The sequence below is a fragment of the Triturus cristatus genome, chromosome 7 (assembly GCF_964204655.1).
Source record: "Triturus cristatus chromosome 7, aTriCri1.1, whole genome shotgun sequence".
Classification (NCBI taxonomy): domain Eukaryota; kingdom Metazoa; phylum Chordata; class Amphibia; order Caudata; family Salamandridae; genus Triturus; species Triturus cristatus.
Window position 1 is genome coordinate 124,324,257 of NC_140590.1, and position 15,370 is coordinate 124,339,626.

The following is a 15,370-nucleotide window of genomic DNA, read 5'->3' on the forward strand; positions in this document are numbered from 1 at the left end:
CCTCCTCCCACCACCAGAGTAAATTTGAAAAAAAACAAAAACCCACAATTAGGAAGGCCGCTTTGAGAAAACTCCCGGTGTAGGCCTATGGACTACCCACAGTTATTGTTGAGTATACGTAGGCACAGCTCTATCCCACCACTGAACACCAATTATGTTGGAAATCCCCCACTCCCACTCCTGAAGAGGTTGGTGGTAACGGGGAATTTCTGGGACACACTGTGGTAGCTTGGCTCGAGTGGTCAGGAAACAGGCACCGTGCTAAGCATACATTATACCCATACAATAACCATGCGTGCATCCGTTCCAAAAACGACTCTACACCGTAAAAATTATGAAAATAGCTTTCTTTATCTTTTTCTCTTAGTTGCTGATTGGAAAAATAAATAAGACAATCACAATGTACAAAGCTTCTTAAATAGTGCAGGTCAAATAAATACTGGCTTACTGATTCAATACATAGGGGAGATCATAAATACTAAGGACATAAATACAAGTGCAGTTAATACAGGCAATTAAATATTCTGAGGCAATAAATACTGTAACCAATAAATATTGTGCATCAACAAGTCCTGTGGACCAATAAATATAGTGAAGCAATAAATAGGTTAAACACAATAAATACAGTGCCCCCAATAAATAATTAAAAGCATACGGTGACACTCATATAATCAGATCACAGTTGAGATTACTATGGGCTAATTTGGCCCAGGCACAGCTTGTGGGGATGTGGAAGGCTTGAGGGGGTCTACTCCCTGACTTAAGCAAGGCTGAGGCCTAAACTGAGGTAGATCAAGGGGGGAAATACCAGTGCCCTGGCTCTCTCTCTCCACACAACCTCTCTAGGTTAGTCCCAGCTCACCCCTGGCACAGTCAGGTTGGTTCCAGCACCTCCCTAGCCCCTTAGAGCAGTCTCTCAGGTCTCCACAGGGCCTTAGGCGCCCTCTACTCCACTTACTGCCCTTTTTCTGATGTTCCGACGCCGCTGGAGTCGTGTCGACGCCGTGAGGCGGTTCCGGTTCGATATCGGCGGCCTCGGCACAATGTCAGTTCTTGATGACGCCGGTAGGCGGTTCCGGTTCGATGTCGGCGGCCTCGGTTCGATCTCGACCTCCGATTCGAAGGCGTCGGGCAGTCTTTTCTCGATGTCGACCTCGGGCGGCTCCGGTCCGATGGCGCTCTCGGCTTCGATGACGTCGGCCGGCCTGGCCTCGATGTCGACTTCCGGCGACTCCGGAGTGCGATCCTCACTCCCGGCCTCCGGTGCTCCTTTCCTCAGGTTTCCGGCGACTCCGGAGTGCGATCCTCACTCCCGACCTCCGGTACACTTCACCTCGGTCCCCGACGACTCCGGAGGGCGGACTTCACCCCTCCGATGACGCCGCTCACTCGACCTCGGGTGACTTCCTCCTCGACCTCTGGTACTCCTCACGACCTCTGACGGCGCCCTCTCACGACCTCTGGCGGCTCCGGGTACGACGTCTGCTTTTCCAGTCAGCGCCGCTTCTCCACCTCGGGCTCCAGGTCTCAGGCTACTCGACGTCGGACTCCAGGGAAACCAGTATCCAGGTCAGGATCTTGCTGTTCTTTGGTTCTAAGGCCTGTTCCTGCTGTCCAGGTCCTTAGGATGGTTTTTCCTGCTTCTTCCCACACAGGGCTCCAGGCTGGGCTCAGTCAGTAGGGACTAGTATCAAGGGTGGGTTTATGGACCCCACTCCAGGCACAAGTTTCCACCCCTGCTGCTTCACTCCTTCCTCCTTCAAGTTTTTGCTGCTCACTCTTCACCAGTCAGGTGCCAACTGTCACAAGGTTCTGGAATGTTCTGGAAGGTGCTAGTAGGTTCCAGTGGATGCTGGTGATGTCACAGGTGGCCACCATTTTGTGCTCCAGGCCCTCAGACAGAAGTTTCAGGGGTAGCTAAAATGGCTCCCTGAATCTGTAGCAACACGAAAAAGTCTGGTGGTTCCCAAAAAGGAAAAATTCAAACAGGGTTTGAGGCAAAAGTGGGACAAAATAAATAATGATGAGGAGGGACCACCCAAAGGGCTGACAGGTCTAACACTGGTGTGCTTGGATGCAAATAAAATCAATCTGGCCACTTTGCAATCCCTCAGTCTAACTTTATTTCGCCCCCCCTGGGAACAACAACACTGTTCAAAGGAAGACAAAAAAACGAAAGAAGCACATCACTGGCAAACTCTGATGCTGGTGTACTTGGATGCAAATAAAATCAATCTGGCCACTTTGCAATCCCTCAGTCTAACTTTATTTCGCCCCCCCTGGAAACAACAACACTGTTCAAAAGAAGACAAAAAAACGAAAGAAGCACATCACTGGCAAACTCTGATGCTGGTGTACTTGGATCCAAATAAAAATAATCTGGCCACTTGGCAACCCCTCTGTCTTACTTTATTTCGCCCACCCAGGGAACAAGAATACTGTTCAAAGTTAGGCTGAGAAAACGAAAGTCGCACTGCACTGGCAAACTCTGATGCTGGTGTGCTTGGATGCAAATGAAATCAATCTGGCCACTTTGCAATCCCTCTGTCTAACTTTACTTTGCCCCCTGGGAACAACAATACAGTTCAAAGGAAGACAAAAAAACGAAAAAAGCACATCACTGGCAAACTCTGATGGTGGTGTACTTGGAAGCAAATAAAATCAATCTGGCCACTTTGCAACCCCTCTCTCACTTTCTTTCGCCCCCCCTTGGTACAACAATGCAGTTCAAAGTTACACGAGAAAACGAAAGTCACACTGCACTGGCAAACTCGGATGCTGGTGTTTTTATAAGCAAATAAAATCAATCTGGCCACTTTGGAACCCCTAGGACTGACTTTATTACGCCCCCCACCCCCATCCCACGCTAGCAGCACCCCCCAGGTGAAACAGACAAAGAAACGAAAACGAGCGTTTTTTTTTTTTTCGAAATTCTCATAAAATCGCCTGCGCTTTGACGATCAAAGAGCAGAAACAAAGCAGAGTTTTCAAAAACCCACTTACACCCCCCCCAACATTGTGCCCCCACCCTACCTACCGCACACATCCACTGATACCCCCTCCCCAGCCCCAAAACTGACCTTTATTCTCCGACGCGCAGGAAGCAAATGGCTTCCTGCGCCTCGGAGAGCAAAGGGGAAGCCTCCGGTGACGTCAGCGCGGCTCCCGTGCTGACGTCATTGATGACGCGGGCGGGGGGGGCGGGGGGAGGCAGGGGAAGGTCTTCCCCTGCCTCCCAAGCAAAAAAAAAAAAGATCGCGGAATCACGGGGGGAGCGCCAGCGCTTCCCCCAAGGGTGGGTCCCATGACGAGCTGGACTCGTCATGGGCACAGCGCGACTGTGCTCCATGACGAGTCCAGCTCGTCATGGGCACTGAAGGGGTTAAGCAACTAAAAGATACACTGCTGTTTTAAAACCAGAGCAGCCAGCGGGAGGTCCACCTCTGGCAGCATTTCAAGTTGGCATTCCTCAAGTGAATTGTTTACCCTGCAACCCTAAAGGCAGCTTTACCACCAGAGTTCTATGTTTTGCTGCGGCGCAATGTCTCAGCATGGTGTAAACAACATAACACTTTGCTTTTAGCTGCTAACTGATCACTAACAAAAGGTGATAATATAGATAACGTTCAAAGACATGCATACCAGACAGTAAACAAATGCTGGAGGGCATGTATCTGTCCCGTAAGAAGTATCTCCTGGGAGAGGCAGCAGGGTAGTGTTAGGAAGTGTAAATGTTTGCTTGACACAGGGGAAACAACATCACATTATTTAAACTTACAAAATATATAAAATTATTTAAGCACCACACACTGCTATCGCTACTGTAATGTATAATATTATAAAAACAAACGAAGCCCAACTGCAAACCAACAGGCATCGAGCCTGGCAACATCGCTGTGTACAGTAATAGGAGTGACAGGGTTTTTTTATTTTCACTGGGAGACTCTCTTAACACGAGACAGCACAATCCGGGCCTCCTCCCATGGTGCTTTAATTAAACAGCATATATTTTGTTGTTGCATACATCAAAGCAGCATCCGTTGACATCTTTGAATAAGAACAAAGGAAGCTGTGCTGCAAAGAAATAGGCGACGAGCCTGGGAACATCTCTGTGTACGGTGATAGGAGTGACAGGGTGTTTCTATTTAACATCTTAGACTCTGCTACTGCTGTAGAGCACAATTTCGACTTCCTCCCGCCCTGCTTTAATTAAACAACATATATTTTGGTGTGTATTATGCACGTAAAAATTTTTGGGGGGTGAAAACATTATGTTGTATTAAGTTACAAAATCTATAAAATTATTTAAGCACCTAACAAATACACTGCCCTTTAAAAACCAGAGCAGTCCGCGGGAGCTCCTCCTTTAGCAGCGTTTTGCATTAACCTTTCACCTACGGTCATTATAAATAACAAACCTCTTATCTATTTGTTGGTTTTAAAAACAAATACATAAAGGACATTGCCATTTACAATACCAATAACTTTAAACTTTGAAAATGCGAGACCTATTGCATTGCAAATGCTTGTTTTTCTTTTGCCACTATTTAAAAATCCACGGTGTCTAGTAAGCTTTCTGATCTCCTGGGGGGCCAAATTGGAGAGATGCTCTGTCTGCTCTCTAGGCAGAAAGCCTCTGTTGCCCCTTTTGGGGTAGGGTATAACCCAATGTTTAGGTGGGATGTCCCCAGTCTTTTTCCCCAACAGCCAAATCCCTGGTTTTACTGGACTTTCTATCTCCTGGGTAAATTGGGGGCAAACCCCAAAACTACCTTCTGGGTAAGGTAAAGAGACAGTATAGTCCACTTTGTGATTAGGGCATAACCCTAAGTCATGGTGGGCTATTTCACTGTTGTCTAGTGGGCTTTGTACCCCCCAGGGGCCGTTGGGGGGCAATCCCCTAAATCTGCCTCACACGGACAGGCAGAAAGACCATACTTTACACATTGGGGTGGGCGATGGGCCTATTTCAAGGTGGAACATCACACCCCCTTTTTTTAGAAAAAGTATATTTTCCCAGATTTCTATAGAGCTTTCTTCCCTATTAGGGGGGCAGATTGAGGGGAAAATACAAATTGCCTCCCAGGGAGGGCTGAAAAGACAGAATTACTGTATGGGGTGGATGCATGGTCTTATGCTAGGGTGGGCCACCCCACCCCTTTTTTCTGTAAAACAGAAACACCCAGGGGCAGATTGTTGATAAAGACCTTCCACCAGTCCCTCAGGGGAAATCAAGACAGTTGTGTCTGGGGAGGGAGGACCACTAGCCAGTTGCCAGGAGGCTGCTCCCCCTTCAAAAATAATCCCCTATTACTAGTGGTTTAATCCCTGCTTGGAAAGTGAGAGATTCTCCTCTTTCCAATGATACCTTTGCAGCTAAATTGGTGCTTGGGAGGCTGAGATATGTCCCCGAGCACCTATGCAGTGAAAGTAAAATAAGCTGATCGGCTTGTTTTAGCTTCACTTTTTGTGGGACATCAACAAGCTATCACCATGCTGATCATCATTTAAAACAAAAATGAAACAACAGTTTCGGGCTGCTGGGGAAACTCTTCACAGTAGCCAGACCTGAAAAAAAGATAATCCCTTTGGTACCCATGCCAGAGGGATTTCCTGCCTTTGGAATCTAAATGTGACCTCTATTTCTATAACACCTAGCTGTGAGTGCTACGGATGTGGAGGTCACATCCATAGCACCTAAGAATTTAAACACCTTCAAAACCTTTTGTGTTTCCCACCTCATCACAGGAGCACTGAGAGGCCAGCTGCAGGCAGGCTAGCGTTAATTAGCCTGGGGGGGCGGGGGGTTCAGGCAGGGAAAGTATAACTTTTAGAATGCCACTTTTCCTACATATTTATCAAAAACCAAACTTTACCATTCAATTGGATTTTTAATACATAATACCAACAGAGGTAGAACTATCTCTGTAGCTTATTCCATAAAAACAGATGCAGGATTAGCACACTAACTGCACTCCAGTTTTATTTCACAGAAATAGCTATTGCCCTAGCAGTGAGAGTGGCTTTTGAAGGCTATTCACAGTAGGAACATGCAAACATCAAAGCCCAAATGTATGCTTTTTCATGCAAAGCAGCACTACTGTGCTCCATGAAAAGAGCAGTAATACGCCATATATATCAAGATATGGAATATTCCTGTCCTTAGCTTTTGCTCGCGCACTCAGTGCAGTCTATTGCAAATGCAGGCACCCTTGTACCGTGATGCAAGCATGCTTCCATTACAGGCAGGATTATTTTTGTGCAGGAAGGGACTACTTCCTGCAGGAAAACATTCTTCAGAGGCAATTTCCTAGAAAGAGGAAAGAGCAAGGAGAGGTTCAGATATTTCTCCTCGTTGTGCCTCTATTGGGAAGGTGTACAATTCAGACGCATTCCCAGGTCTACCAGTGCTGGTAACCTGGCAATGATTAGAAAATTCATGGGTGGATGCGTGGGAACACCCACACTCCGCGGATGTAATACCTTCACTGCAGTGTAATGCAAGACATCGACTTGCACTGCCCTGCATTACAGCAGATTTGCGTGGCATTGTAAATCTCATTTTAGGTTTTGCGTCACCCTGTGTGACACAAAAATGTGATAAATTTATGTCTAAACTCTTACATATTTCACTTTTAAATGCCAGGCAACATACCCTGTAGACTAAAAGGCATACAATGGAATAACTTTCTTACTATTTAAAAGTAGTTTTTCTCTCCTGTCAGAAGCTTTATTTTAAGTGTCTTCCCATAGGTCTAAAGGCAGCAACAGTCAGACTATATGTGTAGGCCTGAAGCCATGTTTTCCTTGTCAGACAAATGAGTTTCACAATACAGTGCAGTAATCCTCAGGTGACATTTAACTTTCTATACTATTGGTGTATTTAACTGTACCATACAGTATGGCCTAATTAGAAATGTAAAATATGTTAATTTGGGATTATTCAATTCTACTACACTTTAGGAGTCAGAGCATATATGCAGGGGACTGGACAGCAGTACCCGAATATGCAGAGTTCAAAAACCAGCATCATCAGTTCACAAAAATGGGAACGACTATGCGAAAAAAGGCATTTTCTTACTATTGGTTTGATACGGTCTTATGTATTAGAGATGAGCTGGGCTGCTGCATATACAGTTGCTCTGGTAGATGCAGTGGTAACCCAGCACTGGCAGCATCACATCCATCAATATCACTGTGAAAATGAAAAAATAAAGTACAAAAAACAGAATTCAATGGATTGAACCTCAGTCCTAAAATGCACTGGAAGAACAGAGGGTTTAATTTTCTCTTGGAGGTGTTGATTTGCCTAGCCTTTTGATGTGCTTGGTCATATGGAGGTTGGTATTTATGATACATCCGGGCATTTTGCGGATTATGTGCTGTGTGTTTGCTTGATAAATTAATGTTGTAATATTTTTTTAATTAAGTTTAAGTATTTTTCTGTTTGTCTCCGCAGATCATTCCAGTGATTACTTAAAATAACTGATGAGCAACCACCTTTGCTAGGCAGTTCTGGGTGCTGCGGGCATAAGAGAAGATCCCTGTCACTAAGGCATGTCTTAATAGCCCACTATGGAACTGTGTAGAGTGCTGGTACTGTCCTTACTTTGGAAAGGTTAGTGTGAAACCTACCTGAAAAATGCCTAAATTCATCACATTTACAAAAAAGTAAAGTGAATGCTGCATCCATAACAAGATAAATTCATTATCTGACATGCCTAACCACATCAGTAGATTTGCAGTAGATTTGCAGGGCAGCAATGTTATTTTAGGTCAAGCTACACAGTGCAGTTGTCTCTTTGAGACCTGCTGTAATCAGTCTGTGGTGTTACACACCAATAGGGTAAACCCAGTATGCAGCCAAACCTGGGCCAATAGTGATATGTACAACATATTTCCTTGACCCCTCACAATATATTCCCTTGACCCCCACAATGAAAATCATGAAGTCCAAGAAACTGGGGGCGATTTAGGGGCAGACCGACTCCTTGATAATATACACATGTCTAATGTACCAAGTCAGCATCCTGTACTACAATTGATATAATGAAATATTGCAGGGCTGAGAAGGAAGTTGAATGACGCTGAACGGCAGGAATATATATACTATAGCGAAGTCTGCTTGCTACAAGAAACTTGGGCCCTGGAAACCCCACACAAGCTTGGGTATAAAACATACAGTATATATGCCATACCCTCACTAAGAGGCAGACCATTGGGCAGGCTAGTCATGTGGGTCAAGATCACCCATACTGTTGATATAACCCAGCTGGATTTTGCATCACAGGATATAATTGGGATAAAGATCTCTACAAGCGATAACACTGAAATATATATAGGAAATATCTATAACAGGTCAAGCCCATTGAGTAAGGAATCCCCAGTACTAGAGCTGCTAGATGAGTATTTAGGCACAATAGATTTGAGGGCTAAAGTAATTGTGGGGGGAGATTTCAATTGTAAGTATGAACCAGTAGTGGGTCTAGATAATATTTTTGAATAGGAGGATATTGCAAACAATATTCTTCCCCAGAATAGCAGTACCATAGTACCCTGTACAGTTTTAGTATCATAACTTACGTGACTAGTCGTAGGACATGGAGTTAGGGCCTGTAATGGTCGATTACCGTCCAATAGACCAAGTGCTGCTACATTTAGCAGTGGGAGTTATAAGAGCATTATCGATTCCATACTGGTTTCTATCAACTTCTGGTCTAATGTCCACGATTTAAAGGTCAAAATCAGAGATGACAGTGACCACTATCCTCTGTGTCTTACAACAGCAGGCACTTCTTTCTATCCTACTATCTGGAAAGACAATGATAATATTCAATTTCCAATTGAACCTATATTTTATTTATAAAGTTGTATATAGCGCAAACGTGACCCACGAGGGTATCAGTGTTTTACAGTATAAGAACATAGATGGATGAAGTGGAATACACGTATTCAAATGTGTCAATTCGTACACAAGAAATATAAAATATATGGATAACAAACATAGAGGACCGTGAATCTGCAGGACGTTGCACAATATAAAGTTATTGAACATTAGGTGATAGTGCTAGCAAACAAACATATAATATCCTCATTCGATTCACAATGGAAAGAAAGTATATCGATAACCAAGGAGGACCCGAGGCCAGCTAAGCTTTACACTACATACAGTTATTGAGCAATAAGGACTGTGGTATTAGGCTTTCATAAAAATAGTCTCGTCCATTCCACCTGAGATAGGCAAAGGTATTCGGGTCTTAAAGATGACTAGGTGGCAACCTAGAATTAAGACTTAGGACATGAATCTGTTCATTAGTAGTATTTTTACTTCTATTTTGAATGCGGTAAAGGAAGTGATTCCACGCAGTACTGGTGGTAAGGAGTTCCAATTCTTTGGTGCAATCCCTGAGAAAGCTCTGCCGCCAGTTCTCTTCTTATGGAAGGATTGAGGTTTCAGAAGGAAAGTACTCGCACTTCGTAGTTGTCTGCAACCTCCAGACCTTTACAGCTTTAGAGCAATGTAACTGGGTGTATTGTTGTGAATTGCTTTGTGTGTCATGCAGGCCACTTTTAGGTGTATTCTTGCCTCATAAGGCAACCAGTTCAGGGCTTTCAAGGTCGGAGAGATGTGACTATTTCTTTTGGTTCCTGATACCAGTCTAGCCGCGGCATTCAGTGATGCCCTCAGTGGAGCCAGCTAGTATTTAGGGAGACCACAGGGGGTGGTGCTTCCACAGTCTAATATTGGCAGCACTAGGGCTTGTACTGCCATTTTTAGATCAGCCTGAAGGAAGTGTTTGAGTTTCTTTAATATGCTCAACTTATGATTAGCTCCCTTGGTGGCATTACAGATGTGCGACTGCATATTCAGATGTTTGTCTATGGTGATTCTTAGGGATTTTGCTGAGTCAATGATGAGGGGAACACAGTCAAAGGAGGTTCGGTGTTTTAACCATAGGTCTAGCTTCGGTGTGTGTTACAACAAACAAATGATGGACGGAATGCTGACAATGCAGACATTCTCCCCCAGTCAAGAGATCTGGGTTAAATCCATCGTTCTTTTGCCCACTACGCCACCCCAGTTTAGACATGGCCATATGCAAATCAGTCTTGACCCTGTGCCTCATGGGAACAGTCCAGCCCGAACTGCCAAGCCATGTCTTCCCTGGACCGGAATCAAGCATCCTAGGACCGGTTTCTGGCTATCAGCCGTCATCAGCCAGGATAGCTTGACTCCAGTGGCTTAGTGAGCACGGGTCCCACGTCTGGGAATACCCATCCCACTTAGGGCGAAAAGCGTTACAACAAACAAATGATGGACGGAATGCTGACAATGCAGACATTCTTCCCCAGTCAAGAGATCTGGGTTAAATCCATCGTTCTTTTGCCCACTACGTCACCCCAGTTTAGACATGGCCATATGCAAATCAGTCTTGACCCTGTGCCTTATGGAACAGTCCAGCCCGAACTGCCAAGCCATGTCTTCCCTGGACCGGAATCAAGCATTGTGGCTCGGTGACGAGATGAGAATGAATTCCGTTTTTTTGGTATTCAGCATGAGGTGGTTGTTAGTGAGCCAGCTTTGTGTGTTCAGTAGGATAGTGCGGAGGGCAATAAAGTCCTCAGGGGTGGAGATTATTATATATAGTTACCAATAATCGTAGAGCTTTGAAATGGCCTTCTAAAGTAGGTAAAGACGAGGTTATGACAAATATTTATAACACCTTCTCAGATGTCATATCCCCGTACATTGGCTTGCCTGCTGCACAGATCCCAATATTACAGATCCACCAAACAATGGTAGATAAACTAAAACAAGTCTTGAGTAGGACGCCCAGGGAGTAGGGGGGGGGAGAATAGCTGCTAACAATCTAGTAAACCAATGGTATAATAAGGAGTGCCATAAAGCTAAGTGTGAGCTTATCTCGGCAGCCAAAACTAATGATGTTAAGACACTAAAAGAGACAAAAGGTTTAAATATAAAAGATTATTAACACAAACCAAGTAAGATTGGGATGATAGTGTCTGGATAGAACTCATAATTGCAGCAAAAAACAAAGATCATGCAAGCTTCTGGAATTTAATAGCTAAAGGAAATAAAAAGGGAAGAAGTACCAAAGTTCTTTCTTTAGACCCAGGTACTTGGGTTGAGCATTTTTCCAAAATCTATTCAGGGACTACAACGGATACATTAAACACCCAGCAAAGTAATGCAACAAACTCTGCATAACAACACCGTTCTTTAGCTTAAAGGATACTCTAGCAGCAATCGACTCAATAAAGCCCGGGAAAGCCCCTGGTCCTGATAAATTACCAGGGAACCTGCTAAAGCACGATAAAGTTGTATGTGGGCCATATGTCAACTGTCTTTGTAATGCTGTGGCGACAGGTGCCCCAATACCTGAGTCTTGGAAAGGGGCTGCAATTGTCACTATTTTTTCAAAAAAGGAGACCGTCAAGACCCTGCTAATTAGCGGCCAATAAGTCTAATTGATGTTCTTCAAAAGACATATGCTAGGCAGATTTTATCAAAATTAAACAATTGGATTGAGGAGAACCAAATTTTATCAGAATACCAGGCTGGGTCAGAGCTAAGACTAGTATCATTGATCAGGTTTTTAGATTGGTTTGTATGAGCTGGAAATATACGATTTTAAAAAAATGGCCACCTGTATAAAGCTTTTATAGATCTGAAAGCTGCCTTTGACCTCATCCCTGGAGATTTACTCTGGAAATCCTTAAGAAGTCAAGGTGTACCAGAGGATCTTCTTGTGCAAATAATACGATTGCATGAAGATAACTATGCAAAGGTTAGATAGGGTCCAAAGGGTGAGCTCACTGAGGCAATCCCCGTAAGGAGAGGTATAAGGCAGGGCTGTGTACTGACACCAACCCCATTTTCACTAAATGATGCTCCGAATTACCTTCTGGGATGCACACGTGATTCAACAATGTTAGGTGGGGTGCCAGTACCCGCTCTTTTATTTGCGGACTACACTATTTTAGTATCACAGACTCCGAAGGGCCTTCAAGGTCTATTAGACTCTTTTAGTGTCTATTGTGATTCCAAGGGCCTAGAAATTAATTCTAGTCAAACTAAATATATGGCAGTTAATCCACATAGATTATTCAAGAAGAATATAACTGTCTAAAAACAGAAGCTAGAATATGTGATTAATTTTAATTATGTAGGCATTAAACTAGACACTAAAATGACCTGGTACCCACATTAGAAAAAAAGCTAAATTATCCTGAGTCAAAACTCTTTACCAACAATAACTAAAAAACTTGGAAATAGTACCGCAAAGGCAGTGTCTCCCGCACTTGAAGTGTATAAATACAGGGCACAAGCAGCAACCCTCTACGGGCCAGAAATATGGGGGGTTACCTTTAGGAACACTTTTGCAAGACAAGAAAATAGGGTTATTTAGATCGCTGCTACGTCTTCCCATGCGAACACCTATTATTCCCATTGATATGGACCTGAACATAAAACTTATTGACCATCAGGCCCTATTGAGACCTTTGCTGTTTTGGCCACGAGTATGGACCACAACAGAACTAGCTAGTTATAAAGAAGGGCTTGAGGAGATCCTAGGGTTCGACAAAAGAAACACTCTTCAGTGGGTTAGGCATGTGCATACATGGTTTGGTAAACTTAGGCTAAGGCACTTCTGGGAAACTCCTTCTCTATTGGCAGCTACAGCCAAAAAGACATTGAAAACTGCTTTTTGGGCGTTTATACAGAACAGAGTTTCCCATAACCCAGACATAGGCAGATTAACATCTCAGTTCTTGCTTACAAAATCAATCCCAGTTTTTGAACAATATCTAGATGAAGTACAGCCCCAGTTTGCAAAAACACTGTATATGAAATTTCGCTATGGCATACTGCAAATCAAATCAAACACAGCGAAATGGGGACAAAGGACTGGTGTGATTAATAATGAGGACTGTTGTGTCTTATGCCAACACAATTCGCAAGAACATTAGATACATATATTATTCTTTTGCCCCGCATATGCCATGCCAAGACAAAAATGGATAAAACCCATCTGTCGAAACCTGGGAACTAGGTATTGTTCTGAAGCATTTAGAATACTAAAAACCAATACCATACAGAAAATCGCTTTTGGTGTCAGTAGATATTTATTCACTTGGGTATATTAAGAGAGAAAAAAGGCCTGACATTTTTATGTTTAGTAAAAAGATAAGCAATATGTAGTTGCAATTTCTAATATGCACTTTTCTTTTCTCGGCACTTGCACTTTGAAATTGGGTAAAGGTCTGAATGAACAAATTGCTGTCTCTGCCACGTTTAGTTCCAGGTTGCTTACATGCACTTTGAAAGCACCCACACTTTGGTAGCTGTCTCGATTTTAAAACACTTTTTTCTTAATGTATGCTCTGATATTATTTTTAATTTCCCCAACCTGGAATTAATTCTCCTCAGGTTTTAACTATATAGGATTAGAAGCTGAACATTCTTACTGCGTTCTAAATCGTTTGCCGGTGTCATTTTTAATACTCTTAACACAAAACCTTTTAGCATTTACACTTGTCTAAGAAGCCATTAAAGGAATGTCTCGTATTTTAACTAGGGGTGGGCGGAAAATTCCGTTCCGCCAGCGTAGAATAAAAAAAGCAAGCCACCCCGGCTCACGGGCCCGGTCCTTGCTTCTGAAAGCAGCCAGGCCGGGGAGAGCCTCCCTGGGCCCCGGTGGACCCCTGTCTCCAGCGCCCGGACCCTTGGCTGGCTTGCAGGACGGGGGGCTCCCGCACCCCGGGCCCTGCCGGACGGAGCACGAGCCCCGGTCCCAGCTTCAGACCCCTAACCAGGCCGGGGAGAGCCTCCCCGGGCCCCGGAGGGCACCCTTTCCCCAGCGCACGGACCCTCGGCTGGCTTGCTGGACGGGGGGCTCCCGCACCCTGGGACACTGGGAAGGAGCACAAGCCCCGGGTCCGGGCCCAGCTTCCGAACCCTAGCCAGGCCGGGGAGAGCCTCCCCTGGCCACGGTGGACACCCTTCCCCAGCGCACTGACCCTCGGCTGGCTTACAGGACGGGGGCTCCCGCACCCTGGGACACTGGGACGGAGCACAAGCCCTGGGTCCGGGCCCAGCTTCCGAACCCTAGCCAGGCTGGGGAGAGCCTCCCCGGACCCTGGTGGACGCCCTTCCCCAGCGGCTGGACCCTCGGCTGGCTTGCAGGACGGGGGGCTCCCGCACCCTGGGACACTGGGACGGAGCACAAGCCCCGGGTCCGGGCCCAACTTCCGAACCCTAGCCAGGCCGGGGAGAGCCTCCCCGGGCCCCGGTGGACACCCTTCCCCAGCGCACGGACCCTCGGCTGGCTCACAGGACGGGGGCTCCCGCACCCTGGGACATTGGGACGGAGCACAAGCCCCGGGTCCGGGCCCAGCTTCCGAACCCTAGCCAGGCTGGGGAGAGCCTCGCCGGACCACGGTGGACACCCTTCCCCAGCGCCCGGACCCTCGGCTGGCTGGCAGGACGGGGGGCTCCCGCACCATGGGACACTGTGGCGGAGCACAAGCCCCGGGTCCTGGCCCAGCTTCCGAACCCTAGCCAGGCTGGGGAGAGCCTCCCCGGACCCTGGTGGGCGCCCTTCCCCAGCGGCTGGACCCTCGGCTGGCTTGCAGGACGGGGGGCTCCCGCACCCTGGGACACTGGGACGGAGCACAAGCCCCGGGTCCGGGCCCAGCTTCCGAACCCTAGCCAGGCCGGGGAGAGCCTCCCCGGGCCCCGGTGGACACCCTTCCCCAGCGCACGGACCCTCGGCTGGCTCACAGGACGGGGGCTCCCGCACCCTGGGACACTGGGACGGAGCACAAGCCCCGGGTCCGGGCCCAGCTTCCGAACCCTAGCCAGGCTGGGGAGAGCCTCGCCAGGCCACGGTGGACACCCTTCCCCAGCGCCCGGACCCTCGGCTGGCTTGCAGGACGGGGGCTCCCGCACCATGGGACACTGTGGCGGAGCACAAGCCCCGGGTCCGGGCCCAGCTTCCGAACCCTAGCCAGGCTGGGGGGAGCCTCCCCGGACCCTGGTGGACGCCCTTCCCCAGCGGCTGGACCCTCGGCTGGCTTGCAGGACGGGGGGCTCCCGCACCCTGGGACACTGTGGCGGAGCACAAGCCCCGGGTGCGGGCCGAGCTTCCGAACCCTAGCCAGGCTGGGGAGAGCCTCCCCGGACCCTGGTGGACGCCCTTCCCCAGCGGCTGGACCCTCGGCTGGCTTGCAGGACGGGGGGCTCCCGCACCCTGGGACACTTGGACGGAGCACAAGCCCCGGGTCCGGGCCCAGCTTCCGAACCCTAGCCAGGCCGGGGAGAGCCTCCCCGGGCCCCGGTGGACAC

At 46.9% G+C, this 15,370-nt stretch overlaps 1 protein-coding gene across 1 annotated transcript in view; it reads left to right on the forward strand.

Moving 5' to 3' along the window:
* The first annotated feature begins 7,492 nt into the window (after positions 1–7,492).
* LOC146809008 (sialic acid-binding Ig-like lectin 13) overlaps positions 7,493–15,370 on the forward strand; it is a 349,688-nt gene continuing 341,810 nt past the window's right edge. Inside the window, exon 1 of the mRNA XM_085615797.1 lies at positions 7,493–7,618. Within this exon, the coding sequence (XP_085471923.1) occupies positions 7,576–7,618 (43 nt within the window). The 5' untranslated portion in view covers positions 7,493–7,575. The remainder of the gene's footprint in view (positions 7,619–15,370) is intronic.